Source organism: Paroedura picta, chromosome 1, assembly GCF_049243985.1.
Source record: "Paroedura picta isolate Pp20150507F chromosome 1, Ppicta_v3.0, whole genome shotgun sequence".
Lineage (NCBI taxonomy): Eukaryota > Metazoa > Chordata > Lepidosauria > Squamata > Gekkonidae > Paroedura > Paroedura picta.
Genome location: NC_135369.1, coordinates 106,180,121 through 106,193,893, shown reverse-complemented (window position 1 = coordinate 106,193,893; position 13,773 = coordinate 106,180,121). Strand labels below are relative to the sequence as shown.

Genomic DNA, 13,773 nt, shown 5'->3' with positions numbered 1-13,773 from the left:
TACTGAATATTAATCTTGTGCACAAGCAGTTAAAGTAGAAAATCCTTGACATAGATTTTAAAAATTTACAAATACATTTCTAACTACGCTATATTCTGCATCCACACAATAAACAATCACAGTAACAAGCCTACATTTGTGACACATGCAAATTGGTTTTGCTCTGTATATTTTAATTATTTTGCAGCTGCTATTCAAATATGTAGTGAACTGGGAAGTATTATATGAATAGATATGCAGCCTGTGCTCTCTCTGCCGCTTTAGAGGAGCCTGTGAATGCCAAAATGAGAATCCTGATAGTGCATTGGAAATCATGGCCAGAGACCCAAATCAAGTTAGCCCATGTGCATTGCGCATGTTGCTCTCACCTCTTCTCTTACTTCGTACTGGTCTATGATGCTTTTCAGTTTCTCTGCCAGCTCTGTGTTCTCCTGGCACAGCTTCATGTTTCGCTCACTTTGCTGCTCAATTTGTGCCTGGATATCGTTCAGTGTGCCCTGAAAGTGATTGGTGATCTCTTTCCTTTTCTCCTCTTCCTCCCTTGCCCGCTGAAGAGTCTCCTCCTGTGTTGATAGAATACAAAATAAAACAAATATAAATAATTCTTAAAATATTTAGTATCAATTTTACTTTATTGAGCAGATACAGTGATGAAGAAGGCCAGGCCCATAACTAGAATTTTTTGGTTGGTGGTGGGGAAAATAAGAACAGTGGTGTTCAGCCCATCAGTATTTATTTTCTTTATTATTATTTCTTTATTAATTGTTATTTATTGGATTTTTATATTGCCTTTCTCTCATAATGGGTTCAGGGCAGCGCAGTATTATTTACACTTTATTATTTACTAGCAAGAAAGCCCATTGCAAGCAGGAATGCAATGGGTGCTAGGAACCAGGGGACACCGGGAGGTTCATATCTCTCTGTGTGTCTCTCTCACTCTTCCTCTCGCTGCGTGTCTCTCCAGTGTGCCTCACAGCAGGAGGCATAGCAGGTAATTAGGGCTCATTCTTAGAAGGGAAGCAGGGCTGGTCAGCAGCTGGGGGCATCTCTCTCTGTCTCTCTCTCTCTGCGTCCCTCGCAGCAGGAGCAATAGGAAGGAATGAGGGCTCATGTTCGATCTGGCAGGACTCTGTGTGTCTCTCTCTGTCTCTGGCATGGCTGAGGGAGGGAGGGCGGGAGGTGTAGGGACAGGGCCAATCAGGGTGCAGCCAGTGTTGGCCCTATTCCAACTTGGACAGCCAGACATGTTCCACCCCCCAGGCTGTTTCACAAATATATAGAGGAAGCATTAGGTGGACAAAGAGAGAACTGAATGAGAAAAGTGTGGAAAAGAACAGAGAAATTAAGGGAAAGAGAGGGAAAAGGTTTTTTTTTTTATCTTGCAGCAGCACCCCAACTACTGTTTGCAAGATCTGGTGGAGATGGGTGTAAGGAAAGGAAGAGAGAAAGGCTAGATGATAGGAGAAAATGGCCTGCAATCTGCCAATTACTGTAGCAGCCTTCAATGACTTATTTCCTATTGATTCAGTGCTGGCTTGGCTGATGGGTTTAGCATGATCTGTTAGGCAAGTTTGCCTCAGTCTTACAGAAAGGCAAGTTTAGCTAATAATAATGTGCCTTTTGCTATGCTTACACTCCTAGCAGCTGTAGCCAGAACTGCAGTCAAATAAAAGAAAGGCATTTGAATGGGTGCAGCATGACACCGGCTTGAGGTGTCCTCCAGCTGACTTGAAACCCCTGAATTTTGTGTCCCCCCCATGTGTCCACTCGTCATTGGCCCTGGAGTTGTGGGATCTATGGTTAATTCGATCTGAGCCCAGAGTAGTTGAAGATTCTTTCCCAGCCTACCGTTTAAAATGTTTTTGTTCAGAAAATGGAAGTGAAGAACATGGTGTCCATTCAAGGATGTGCAACAAAAAGTGCTATAACATGGTTCCCCAACATGGTGCTTGTGGGTACACCTACAGGGTGCTCCCTACAGAGACCCACCAATATCTTTCCTGACGCTCACCAAGTGTTCTTAGAAAGTGGGCAGTACCAGGTGGGGCTTTTGTTAGCAAGTCTTCTGATTGGCTACTGGAGATTTGATTGGCTGTGCAGATTTTGTTTTTGTTTTTTTAATGTTGCTTTGGCAGCAGCTGCCATTCCAGTGCAAGGATCTTCCATGTGTGACTGAAAGTAAACTATGATAGCCATTTTTGGACTGGCTGCACCTCCAGCAGGAGCTATTTTGTGGCAACTCTTTTCCAGCTGCGTCTACCACGCTAGGTCAGAACTCCAAAGGTTTCTGCAGGCTCAAAAGGTTGGGGACTTCTGCACTATGACATTGCATTTGTCTTCCTAATCCCCCCTCCCCTACTGGAAACAGTGTAGGCTTAGCATATGGAAGTGCTGGGTAAATCCTCCACTTTCTAGACCTAAGGATACCCCAGTGCTGTTGGTTCAGTCAGTTAGAAATGCAGCTAAAGTTTTATGCATTGGTATGGCTACTTTTTCTGTGGGATACATGCAGTCCATGTATAGTTCGGTACTCCTTTGTCTGTTCACAATCTCACAGAAGTGTACACAAATTCTCTAAACAGTCCTACATGAGCATATATTTGCAGTTTTCACTATGGCTGATAATACCATGCTGAGGTGCCTCCCTCTTCAAACCTTGGCCTCTCAAGCCTTCATCCATTCTTTAATGCTACAGTGGGATCATTCCTATTGGAGCCCAACCTCTCATTGGGATCTACAGAACATGCTAATCAGCAGGGGTTCTGCTCGAGCTTCATGTGGCTTGTGGGTGCCAGGCATGCTCAGTCGGCCAAGTCTATCATTCAGAAACACCTCTGCCAGAAGGTTCTCATTTAGCCCACCTACACTAAAACTTATTCAAAATAAGCTTCACAAGCATGGGTCATACTGGAGACCACTGAAGTTTTGTGTTTTTTTGAAAGATTCCTTGGAATTCCTAATCATGTCAAAGAACCATGAGTCCAAGAATTCCTCCATTGAGAGTGAGGATGGTTTAAACAAGTTACTATCATCAGCATGTTCTTATTTGACCCACCTTCAGGGTTTTATTGTGTCTTTGGAGCTCCCTACATAGACTCTCCAGTTTGCTGCGGGCCAGGATGGCTTTGCTATGCTCACTCTGCAATTGGTCTTTTTCTTTTATAAGCTGTGCCTGCTTCTTCTGTAGACACTTCAGCTTTTTTTGTTCAGTACGATGTTCTTCCAACTATGCAGTCATAAAAAAGAAAAAGAAAAGAAAGCAAGAAAGCAAGAAAGCAAAATAGCAACAATGGGTTATTTAAAGGAAAACAAGCTCTGATTTCCAAGAAAGAACATTTCATTTTTGTGTTTATAAAAGAAACATATGTAGATGGTGGGAGGCTTTTTGAATTAAAGGAAGGTCCCTCTGTTAGTGGAAATTAATCATAGGATCCAGTATAATCTTTTGTAATAAAAATGCAGGCCTTTATTCATACCTAAATATTAGCATTTAAGATATAACAAGGGGGGAGCCCACAAGGGCTTGTCAATCCTTCTATCCACTAGCAGACTCCCCATTTTGTTAGAATTAAATTTCAGTTTACTTACCCTCCTCCATCACAAAACTGCTTCCAGGCACCGGCTTGAGGGGTCCTCCAGCTGACTTGGGCCCCCTGAATTTATTGTGTCTTTGGAGCTCTATTCTATTCATGATTTGATATTTTGTATAAAGACAAACTGGAAAAATTATCAAATAACTATTTATTACAGCTATAGCTCACAGTTTCTGCAGCCTCCCTAGGATCTGCTGGCAGTGCAAGAGAGAGCTGAGTATCATCCATATATTGGTGACAACTTATCCCAAATTACTAGATGACCCCTCTCAAAGGCTTTGTGTAGGTGTCAAAAAGCACAGGGGACAAAATGGAGCCTAGTGGGACCCCATAAGACAGAGACCAGGGGGCATAGCAGCAGTCCCTTGGCACCATACTATGAAACCCACCTTTGGGGTAGGCCTGAAGACACTGTAAAACAATGCCTCCCAGTCCTAACCCCAAAAGGTGATCCAGAAGGAGACCATGATTGATGGTTTTGAAAGCCACTGAGATGTTTTGGAGGATTAACTGAGTGTCCCAATCACTCTCCTAGTGCAGGTCATCCACCAGGGCAACCAAGGCTGTTTCAGTCCTGTAACCAGCCTGCATTCCTATTGGAATGGAAAGGCCCTGTTTTACCTAGGAATCCCTGCAGCTGTTCTGCCACCACTTGTTCAGTCACCTTGTTCAAGAATAGGACATATGAGACTGGATGACAATCATACAGATCTCCTGGATCCAGAGGATATTTCTTCAGGAGTGGGTGCATAGCCACAAGTTTCAAGGCAGGGGAAAGACTGCCCCCCTCTCTCAATGAGGCATTTCCTACCTTCCAGACCCAGAGTTAAGGAACCATAAGGGCAAGGGTCTTATAAGCAGATGTCTCAGACTTTGCAAAATTCACAGGAACATTCTTCCCATTTGTTATTGATTGCTCTAACCCTACCCCAGAGAATACAAGCTCATCACACTCTCAATATTGTTATTTGTGAAAACAGATGCAAGAGTTTCAGTTAACGCTGTTAGATGACAACCCAGAGTTCAGTGCTTTCCAATGAAGATGCCTTATGAAGAATGAGTTACAATTTCTGCTATCCATCCTCCTCCAGGCAAAGACCTTCAGGCATCTACATGCAAGGCAAGTCAGGAGGGTGAATGACAGAACTGTGCCAGAGAAACTACAGTTTCCTCTCCTGCCACTTCAGTAATATCTAATAGATGCAGCATTAATCTCCACGACATCTTTTCAAGCCAATGTTTCACCATTCTGCCCCCTGATTTCTATAAGTGCAATACTAACCAGCTCAGCATACTTCTTAAATAAAAGGTCCAACTTCTCTTCGGGTGAATTCAGCTTATTCAGATGTTGCATCAGCAGGGTAGCTTCTTTCCCTGAAGCAAGTAACAAAGGAAAGAGGAGAAAGGTCACCTTACAGACTACACTTTGGAATATAACTACCTTGGTTCATATAAACTGGAGAATGGTAGTAATGAGGAATCAGAGTCCAGAAGTGGTGGAATAGAATGTAGGTGGAGGATTCCAGCTTTGACTGTGCCTTTGCATAAAACAATTCAGTGCAAATTGAAAACTAGCACAGCAGAGAGAAAACTTTCCCCCTCTTTCTTTGTTGGCTGAGCTGATTTGCTGTATATTACCTGTCCTTTTCCAATGGAGATGCTGGGGATTGAACCTGGCACTTTCTGCATGACAAGCAGATACTCTGCCCCTGAACCACAGCCCTCTGGCGTGGGCTTTCTGTTAGCAATCTAAAGTGGTAGAGTCCATTATTTTACCCGAGGGATCTGCCACCTCATTCTCCTTTACGAATAACCTCAAGTTGCTCATTGCTTGTCTTTGTTCTGTACCTTGGAATGCAAATAGTATTTGCAAAATTTCTTGTTAAAATCTACCCTGGGGGGGATTATGTAGTACCTTTTCTAAAGGGCTGCTGTTCTATATTGTTGCAGACATTCTATTCATGATTTGATATTTTGTGTAAGGATAAACTGGAAAAATGATGAAATTACTATTTATTACAGTTATAGTTTCACTATGACCCATTATGCACGGGGGGAATAACGCACATTCTGGTGCCGGCTGCACACGGTGCCGGCTGCAATCGGCCGCAGCTTCGGTGCATGCCGCCGAAAAAGCCACGTTAGCGAAACGCGGAAGAAAGCGCACCTTCCGGGTGACCGGGGTGCAACCAGAGGTGGCGCCGGGATCGCCGCGTGCATAATCGGTTACTCTGGGTTTTGCCGCCGTCGCACCCCTCCCCGTGCATAACCGGTGTGCGTCTTCCCCCTCCGCGTTTTCCATGTGACCTGAAATTGCCGTTTCGGCGGCCGTGCATAATGGGCCTATGGGAGAATACTTGTATTTCCCAGACCAGCCAGCTGCATTTGCAACACATACAAAAATCTGACTTTGAGATGTATGGACTGGTGCGGTCCAAAACTGTCTATTCCCATGCATTCTCTCATTCAGCCTTGAGTGGTGTCTACTTTTTAGCTAATCAGCCTGTCATTAACAGTCATGATTTTTCGCCACTGACCACAGGAGAATTTGTGCTTTCTGTGTCAAGCATTGAAATGCTACAGAGACCACAGCCGTGCCTTTCCAGATATAGCCAATGAGTCATATTCATTTCTGCATTCCAGATATGCAAGCGGCTACTTGCCTAGTCCCTTCAGCATTTTCTTTTCTAGCTTCTGTTCCTTATGAATACTGGATTCCTTTGATCCAGAGGCATCCCCAGAAGCTGCCTGTTCTTTCTCGGCCTCATCATGGGCATCTTCATATTCTCCATCATCATTATTAAATGATTCTCCCTTCTCAGGTCCGTCTGTTCCTTTTGTATTTCTTTCCTCAATCAGACTGGCAGCTGACCCGTAGGTTTTAATAATGTCCTCCAGCTGTCGGCTCAGCTCCTCAGATATATCGCAGAGCTTTATTTCGGGCAGAGCATGTGCTGCATTCTCAGGGGATGGAGGCACAGGAGTCGATTCTTCACTTTGTTTCTCCAAGCCATTCTGTGTAGGCAATGTTTCTGGGCTGTTTACAGGAAGTTGTGATTGTTGTTCGAGTTGCTGATTGGTGGGTTGGTTATTTTCCATTTTTTTCTTTTTAGATTTACCTGTCAACAATGAACGTTGGGTTTTAGACAAACACACTGGTACTGATCAGCATTGCATCAGTGGCAGCAAACTGGCAATTTATTCTTGGCAAGCCTGTGCAGAAACACCCTCTACTTTGGGCTACAAAATACCCATATGCCTTCCAAAAAGTTTCTCTGTTTGTAAAAGGAGAAGATACAGGAGAAAAGTTATTTGTTCTCAATCATCTTCTACCCCAGCAACGGTTCTCCTAAGCATCCAGCACATAAAGGTTTGTTATACAAATACTTCTAGCCAGCCGAAAACAATCAAAGGGTAATCTCACACCCGGCAGAAATGTGATACCTAGGAGAAGGCAGAGGTGTGGGAATGCCAGTGTTAGTTTGCATCTCTCCCTGGGACAAACAGGAAGAAAAGGATATAAATTATCTTGAAACAGAGCTGATCCCAGTTGTGATAGCTTACAGGAAGGCACTCCACCAATGGCCACCATTACTGTGTGAAGCTAACAGTCTGGACCCATTATCCAAGGTGCTGTAATTACTGCTGTAATTTTAAGAGGAAATAGCCTATCCTGGAATAACAAGAAACATGGTATATCTTGAGGAGGGACAGAAAACTGTGTATATGCATCTTAATTCCTTAATTGCTTGACTGTGCAGAGACGTTTTACATTTAATATACATTTTTAAACCACATTTAGCTTCATAACAACATGTTACTAAAAAGGTGCCAGGTGAGGGAAGCGGTTGGCCAGCAGATTGCTAGATCCCTGGAGTGCGCAAGTGTGGTAAGCCATAACTACAGGACTCATGGTCACTAGCAATGCATAGTTCTAGAAGTATTGACTCTTTTAGTAGGAGATACTCTAAATGACCAGCTAGTGGGAGCACAGATATCCAGAGGAAAGCAAAGAACACCCCCCCCAGGGAGTGGTGTGTGCTTGGGAAAGTAGGACATCATTGGGCAAATCAGGGTGCTCTGCAACACAGCTTTTGAACATGTATACCAGCTTTTCTCTCAATTAGAACACGGGTAATCTAGGCCACTATTATCTTCTCTTGCTTGGAGGCAGCAGCTCTGCAAGGCATCAGGCAGCACATTCCCCCAACTCTGTATCTAAGGTATTTTTTTTGCGTGGTCTACTAATGATGGAACATAGGTCCATCTACATGCAACACATGACAGCCAGTACTGAGCTATGTATGGAAGCTAAAAGAGGCAGACATTTTGCTTCCTGCTTCCTTTGCCCTATTTCCTATCTAGCCTTTGTGCACGTTTTTAAGTTATTATGTTTTATTCTTGCAAAACTGTACTAATGAAGGGAGCTCTGAACTGGATGATGCCAACAACATTGTATGCCTGTTTCTGTCTATTCCTGGCTCAAGCATGGTTTGGTACATTGCATTGACACTGGGACAATTGTTTCCATAGAGTAGAATGGTCATAAACTGATGCATTGCAGGTATGTTCTTTGTACTTGTGCAGAGAAAGCTATTTTACTTTTGGAGTGATTTAAACCCTCCCATGTATTTTTTTTTTGTGGGAGGGGGAAGATTTCAGATTTTTTTCTGCAAACTTGGGTGGGCAGGGGGTCACCCGCATTTGCTGAAAAATCTGTTTAGTGAAAGTGTGACTCTGATCTGCAGGTTTAGGTATCCACAGATAGGGGGCATACCTGGGAAATAGCAACCACAGGATGGATCAGTGCTTAAATGGAGTGGCAATTACAGCATCTCTGTTTATGTTTTCAGTTCAGCATATCAAACATCTGTACTTAATTATTTCTTTTAAAAATTATCCGGAATCCATGATGGAGAATTAAGCATTCTGGTACAGAAAATTCTTCTTAAACCTACAGACAGCTGAGGCTCTCCCTGTTCTATGCTACTGTTGGATGGACACAATAGGACAACTCACAGTTAGGTCACTGAACAAGCTTTGCATTGCCTTTCCTCTGACTGATCTTCTAACTGGATATTTTGGGTGCACTGCACTGAGGATCCCCAAGGGCTTGTCAGTTACTATTATGTTTAAAATAATACTCATGTCAAAGAAAAACAGGTAAAATGGAAATCCTGTCACAGAGGAAACAGTGAAGGACATGAAGCAGGAAATAATGAAAATCCAAGGACTTGAAAAGTCCAGGTTTTAGATAAGCAGATTTATACTGTAGAACAGACTATTGGTTTAATAATAAGATGTAATGGAATTCAGCCATTCAGTAAAATTGGCTACTAGCCTCCTAACTAGGGTTGCTAACGTCAAGATGGAAGATCTCCTGGGATTAGAACCAATTTCCAGATGACACTGATCAGTCTGGAAGGAGGGCTCTACAGCATTATGCCCCTCTGAGGTCCTTCCCCTGCCCAAACCCCACACTTCCTAGGCTCCACCCCCAGCATCTCTATTTCCTAAGATTGCACTTCCGCTTCTAAGTAAATAGGCAGGAGTTCGAAGCAGTCATTATCTCTCAGCCTAATAATGATCTGTTTTGATGTGAAGATAAACAAGGAAGAGAAAAGTTACCCTGAATTCTGGACTGGAGGAATACACTTTTGTTACGCATACTGATTTCTGTGTTCTTTATTACTGCACCCATCCTGTATTAGTTCACTGTTTTTGATTTTTGATATGCAGATTGTAAAAGTTGTAATGTACACAAGGTTGCTAACAACACTTAGAGCAATTGTTCTCTGAGACACTGATCTTAATGCAGTGGTTAATATTTTAGGCTGTACTGTATTCACAAGTTAGCCAATATGAACAATATTTGGCACTGGCTGGAGAACTGAAACAGCATTCTGGAGAAGCTCCACGTGGCTCCTTTGTGCTTGCTTAATGGCTCCCAGTCAGAAATGACCCAACATACATCTTTCTTTTTGCAGCTGTACATTTATCCAATTTATTTTGTTGGTTTTATGGAACAGTTTATCAGAATAATTAAATTAATTGATTAAGTCAAGGACTTTCCATATGATGATGCAAAAAGCATTAAATTGCTGGGAGGGAATCTAGATATATTCCTCCCAACGGGGGGCAGGGGGGGGAGTTTGCAAGAAACTCAGGGAAACAAGTCAAATAAGAAATAAGTTGGACGATACCAGAAACAAGTACAAATGCAAACTAGTGGTGGAGTAGGATTGCCAAGCTGAGCATGGCAACAAGTTGGAGATTTGGAGACAGGTTATGGGGGTGGGGGGGCATATAATCAATCGCATCACTTCCTAGAAAAGCCTGGAAGTGATGAAAAGTAGCTCTAGGAATTGCTGGAAATTATTGAAACCATAGAGTTTCCAGTGATTCTTAAGAGTTACCCTTTGTCATTTTCAGGCTGTAACCAGAAATGATGTGGTCAAATCGCTGTCTCTCCCCATCCCTGCCATTTTTAGAGTGTGGCAGTCAGTGGATCTTATCAGCCAGAGGTGGAAGTGTGGCTCAGTGTCAAAGCATTTATAAGCAGAAGACCCAGATTCATGTTCCATATCTCCATTAAAAATACCAGGTAGTAGATAACCAATCTTTCCTCTAGCTTTTCTGCACTGGGAACAATGCAGTAACAAGGGAAAGCAGATAAACATTAAGAAAAAAAGTGATTTCAATATAGGGACTGATTCTGTTTCCAGTGAAATGTGCATAGCCCTAAAGATTATTTTGCACACTGCCTGAGACTGGCAAACGCTGAAAGACATTCCAGAAAATTAGCACTCATTAAAATCTACAAACATTCAACAAATGGCCAAGAAGAATTAAGCTACCTGTAGCCATCTTAGTTTAAGGCGGCATGCAAGAGAAATTGACTTTGGGGGGACTAATTCATGATTTTGCAATGAAAAAAGGCCAGAAGAATAAAGCTTTGCAATTTATTGGCTTAATGTTTGCATCCACCGTGATCCATTGGAATTTTTAAAAAGTGAAGCCATTAACAGGATAACCCTTTTTTAGAAACCAAAATTTAAAAAAAAAATTAACTCCTAAGACATTCAACTTGGTTATTATTTCCCAAATGAAAAACCCACAAACTCTGATCTGGATGGTCCAGGCTTGTCTGATATCAGGAGATCAATGGAGCTAAGCAGGATCAACCTGCCCCAGAAGGTTGGACCAGGTTGAAATTAATTCAAAATAATTTTCAGCTAAAACATTTGTAAGAAGTTCCTGACAGAGTGGTTCCTCTGTAGAACAGGCTTCCTCAGGAGGTGATGAGTTCTCCTTCTTTGGAAGTTTTTAAGCAGAGGCTAGATAGTCATATGACAGAAATGCTGATTTTATGAACTAAGGCAGATTGTGACTGGGTGGGCAGGAAGGGGTGTGCCAGTGTTTGTCTCTTGTGGCCCTTCCTTGCATATCCAGGGCATTGCTGATTGCCACTGTGGGGTGGTAGGAATTTACTCCAGGCCAGGCTAGATTTTGGAGATTTTTGGTGAAGGGATCACTTGGGCATGAAATTGTGCAGGGGGTTGGACTAGATGACCTTGGAGGTATGACCTTCCAATTCTATGATTCTAACCCTAGTTAATTCTTGAAAGGGAGATCACAACCGAAGTACTAGAAGTTGCCATAATTTGTCTGTGACTTGAAAGCAGTTGACAAAGTTTGGCATTTTCCAGAAATGTAGAATATGTAACAGTAATTTTAGAATTAAAACATATATCTCTAGTGGCTCATGATATTCTGTGCCTGGGATGAGGTGTTGAGGTGAGTGTGTGTTATACGTTTGTGTGTTATAAGTTTGTGCTGAGCCCCCTGCAAATAATGCTTGGCCCTGTGAGTCAGCATGAGACAGCTTTATGTGCACAAGCTATTATACTCATAATTCAATCAAGCTGAAATAGCAAAATTTAAATCAGTTTACTAATTGAGTTCAGTAGGATTCAGTAGCAGCAGGTGCTTAATTTACGTTGAGCCAGCTTGCTGTAGTGGTTAGGAGAGCAGACTTCTAATTTGGTGAGCTGAGTTTGATTCCGTGTTCCCCCACATGCAGCCAGCTGGGTGACCTTGGGCTCACTGCAGCACTGATGAAGCTGTTCTGACTGAGCAGTGATATTAGGGCTCTCTCAGCCTCACCCACCTCACAGGGTGTCTGTTGTGGGGAGAGGAAAGGGAAGGCGAATATAAGCCATTTTGAGACTCCTTCTGGTAGAGAAAAACGGCATATAAGAGCTAGGGTTTTGTGCAGCGGCATCCGAATTGGCCATTCCAGGCCAACGCAGCCAGTGCCGCACTGTGTGCGGGGGGTGGGGGAGGTGCGGGCACCAGTACGCCAGTTGGCACACAAATCGTCAGTCGGCAGGAGCTCCGCACCTGCGTGTGTGTGCCGAGTTGCGCACCAGCGCCCGTGCTTTGCCTCCCCCCCCCCCGCAGTGCGGTGCTGGCTGGGTCGTCCTGGAACGGCCAATTCGGATGCCACCGCACACAGATGCCACCAATTCGGATGCCACCTAATAAGATCTAATTCTTCTTTGACTAGGTAATTGGTTGAAAGGTAAAAGAGCACCTCCCTACACTGAAGGTTTCAAAAGCAGAGCAAGACAAACCTCTAAGTAGTATATGGTCAAGGACCAGCTGGCTGGCCTGCCAGCCAAGATAGCTCTCACTCACGTTCTGTTGTATTTGTTCCTGTAGTCTCTTTTAAAAGAGAATGAAAGCTAGAGGCAATATAGATTTATTTCCTTAGCAAAGAAGAAGACCAGGGGTTTTGTACCCTGCTTTTTACTACCCAAAGGAGTCTCAACGTGGCTTATAATCAACTACCTTTCCTCTCCTCACAACAGACACCCTGTGAGGTAGGTTACAGTAGGTGTGGCTGAGAGAGCTCCAAGAGAACTGTGACTGGCCCAAGGTCACCCAGCATGTGGAGAAATGGGGAATCAAACTGGTTCTGCAGATTAGAAGCTGCTGCTCTTAAGCCCCAAACCAAGCTGTCCCTGAACACCAAGGCAGCCATCTGACAATGCCTGTGTCATCACTGGTAACAGGCACTCTGCTTTCCCTGTGTGTATGCCATAGGACACAACCCTTTAGAAGCTTGATTTGACCTCCCTGTTCCTTTTCAGTTTGAGCAGTGTGTCACTGATGTGTGGAAACATTAACACAGCCCTTAAAAAATAAAATCTGGGTGATAACCACCGAGCCATTCTTTCCTTTCTTTCTTTCGAGTTGAAAAATAGTGCTGTGAGGTCTATTCTCTTCTCTACTGTCTTGGATTTTTATGTAATAGTAGCTAAAGAGCTGCCTTATGTTAAACTGTTGGTGCATCTGGCCCAATGCTGTCTACTGTAGCCCCAGAGACAGGGGCCTTTCTAGCCAGGCCAGGAACTGAACACAAGGCCTTCTGTATGCCAGCTGTGTGCTCTGCCAGGAGGTCCTTTGTTTTTTAAATTAAAAACATGATGAGCAGACTAGCACCGAAGGCACTGCCTCTGGCTCTAAGCACATTACCTTTATTTTCATTGTGACTGGCTATTCTGCCATTGGCACTGTGTACTCAATAATAAAAGTGTACACTCACTAACAAAAATGTATATTTCACAGAGCAAAGAATGCTTTTTTGTTGTCACCAGAGAAAGGTCATTAGTCCCAGTCAAACACTCTGGCTTAAGCAGTCCCCAGCCGTACTATTTTCTGCGCTAACAGGCTGCGACAGGAACTCAAAACTGGATGGCAAAAACTGTAACTTGAGCCCACAGGCATTCAACAAAGTAAACAGAAGTTAATGAGCTCTGTGGCTGAAAGGAGGGCAGTGGTGACCAGTCACGGGAAGCTCTTGATACATGAGCTGCGGCACAGGCCCTTGTACTGGGCTACCTTAGATGGAGAACTACCAATGCATCCTGTTTCCTAGGATCGCAAAGATGTCGGTTCATTTCACATTTGGTGTTGTCAAAAAAGACCGCAAAATAGGCTTTTTGGACATGAAGCACCTATAGCATTACCAGCACCTAAAATCAGTGGTTCCCAGCCTTCATAGACCCCTGGAGGGGCACAGAGTTATTGCAAGGGGTTCCACAAATCCATCCAGCTCAGGCAGGTTTCCACCTTTCCTCACCTTTCCCCACACATGCCTTTCTCCCAGGCTCAC

At 43.5% G+C, this 13,773-nt stretch overlaps 1 protein-coding gene across 3 annotated transcripts in view; it reads right to left on the bottom strand.

Annotated features, from left to right (window-relative positions):
* TXLNB (taxilin beta) overlaps positions 1-13,773 on the bottom strand; it is a 42,411-nt gene that overhangs the window by 22,261 nt on the left and 6,377 nt on the right. For 2 of the 3 annotated variants that reach the window (XM_077351225.1, XM_077351226.1), the window contains 4 exons: positions 6,257-6,712; positions 4,876-4,967; positions 3,056-3,226; positions 369-563 (listed from right to left, as the gene is read on the bottom strand). In XM_077351225.1, coding sequence (XP_077207340.1) covers positions 369-563; positions 3,056-3,226; positions 4,876-4,967; positions 6,257-6,692 — 894 coding nt within the window. In that variant the 5' untranslated portion in view covers positions 6,693-6,712. The remainder of the gene's footprint in view (positions 1-368; positions 564-3,055; positions 3,227-4,875; positions 4,968-6,256; positions 6,713-13,773) is intronic. The other variant, XM_077351229.1, reaches the window with a different exon arrangement.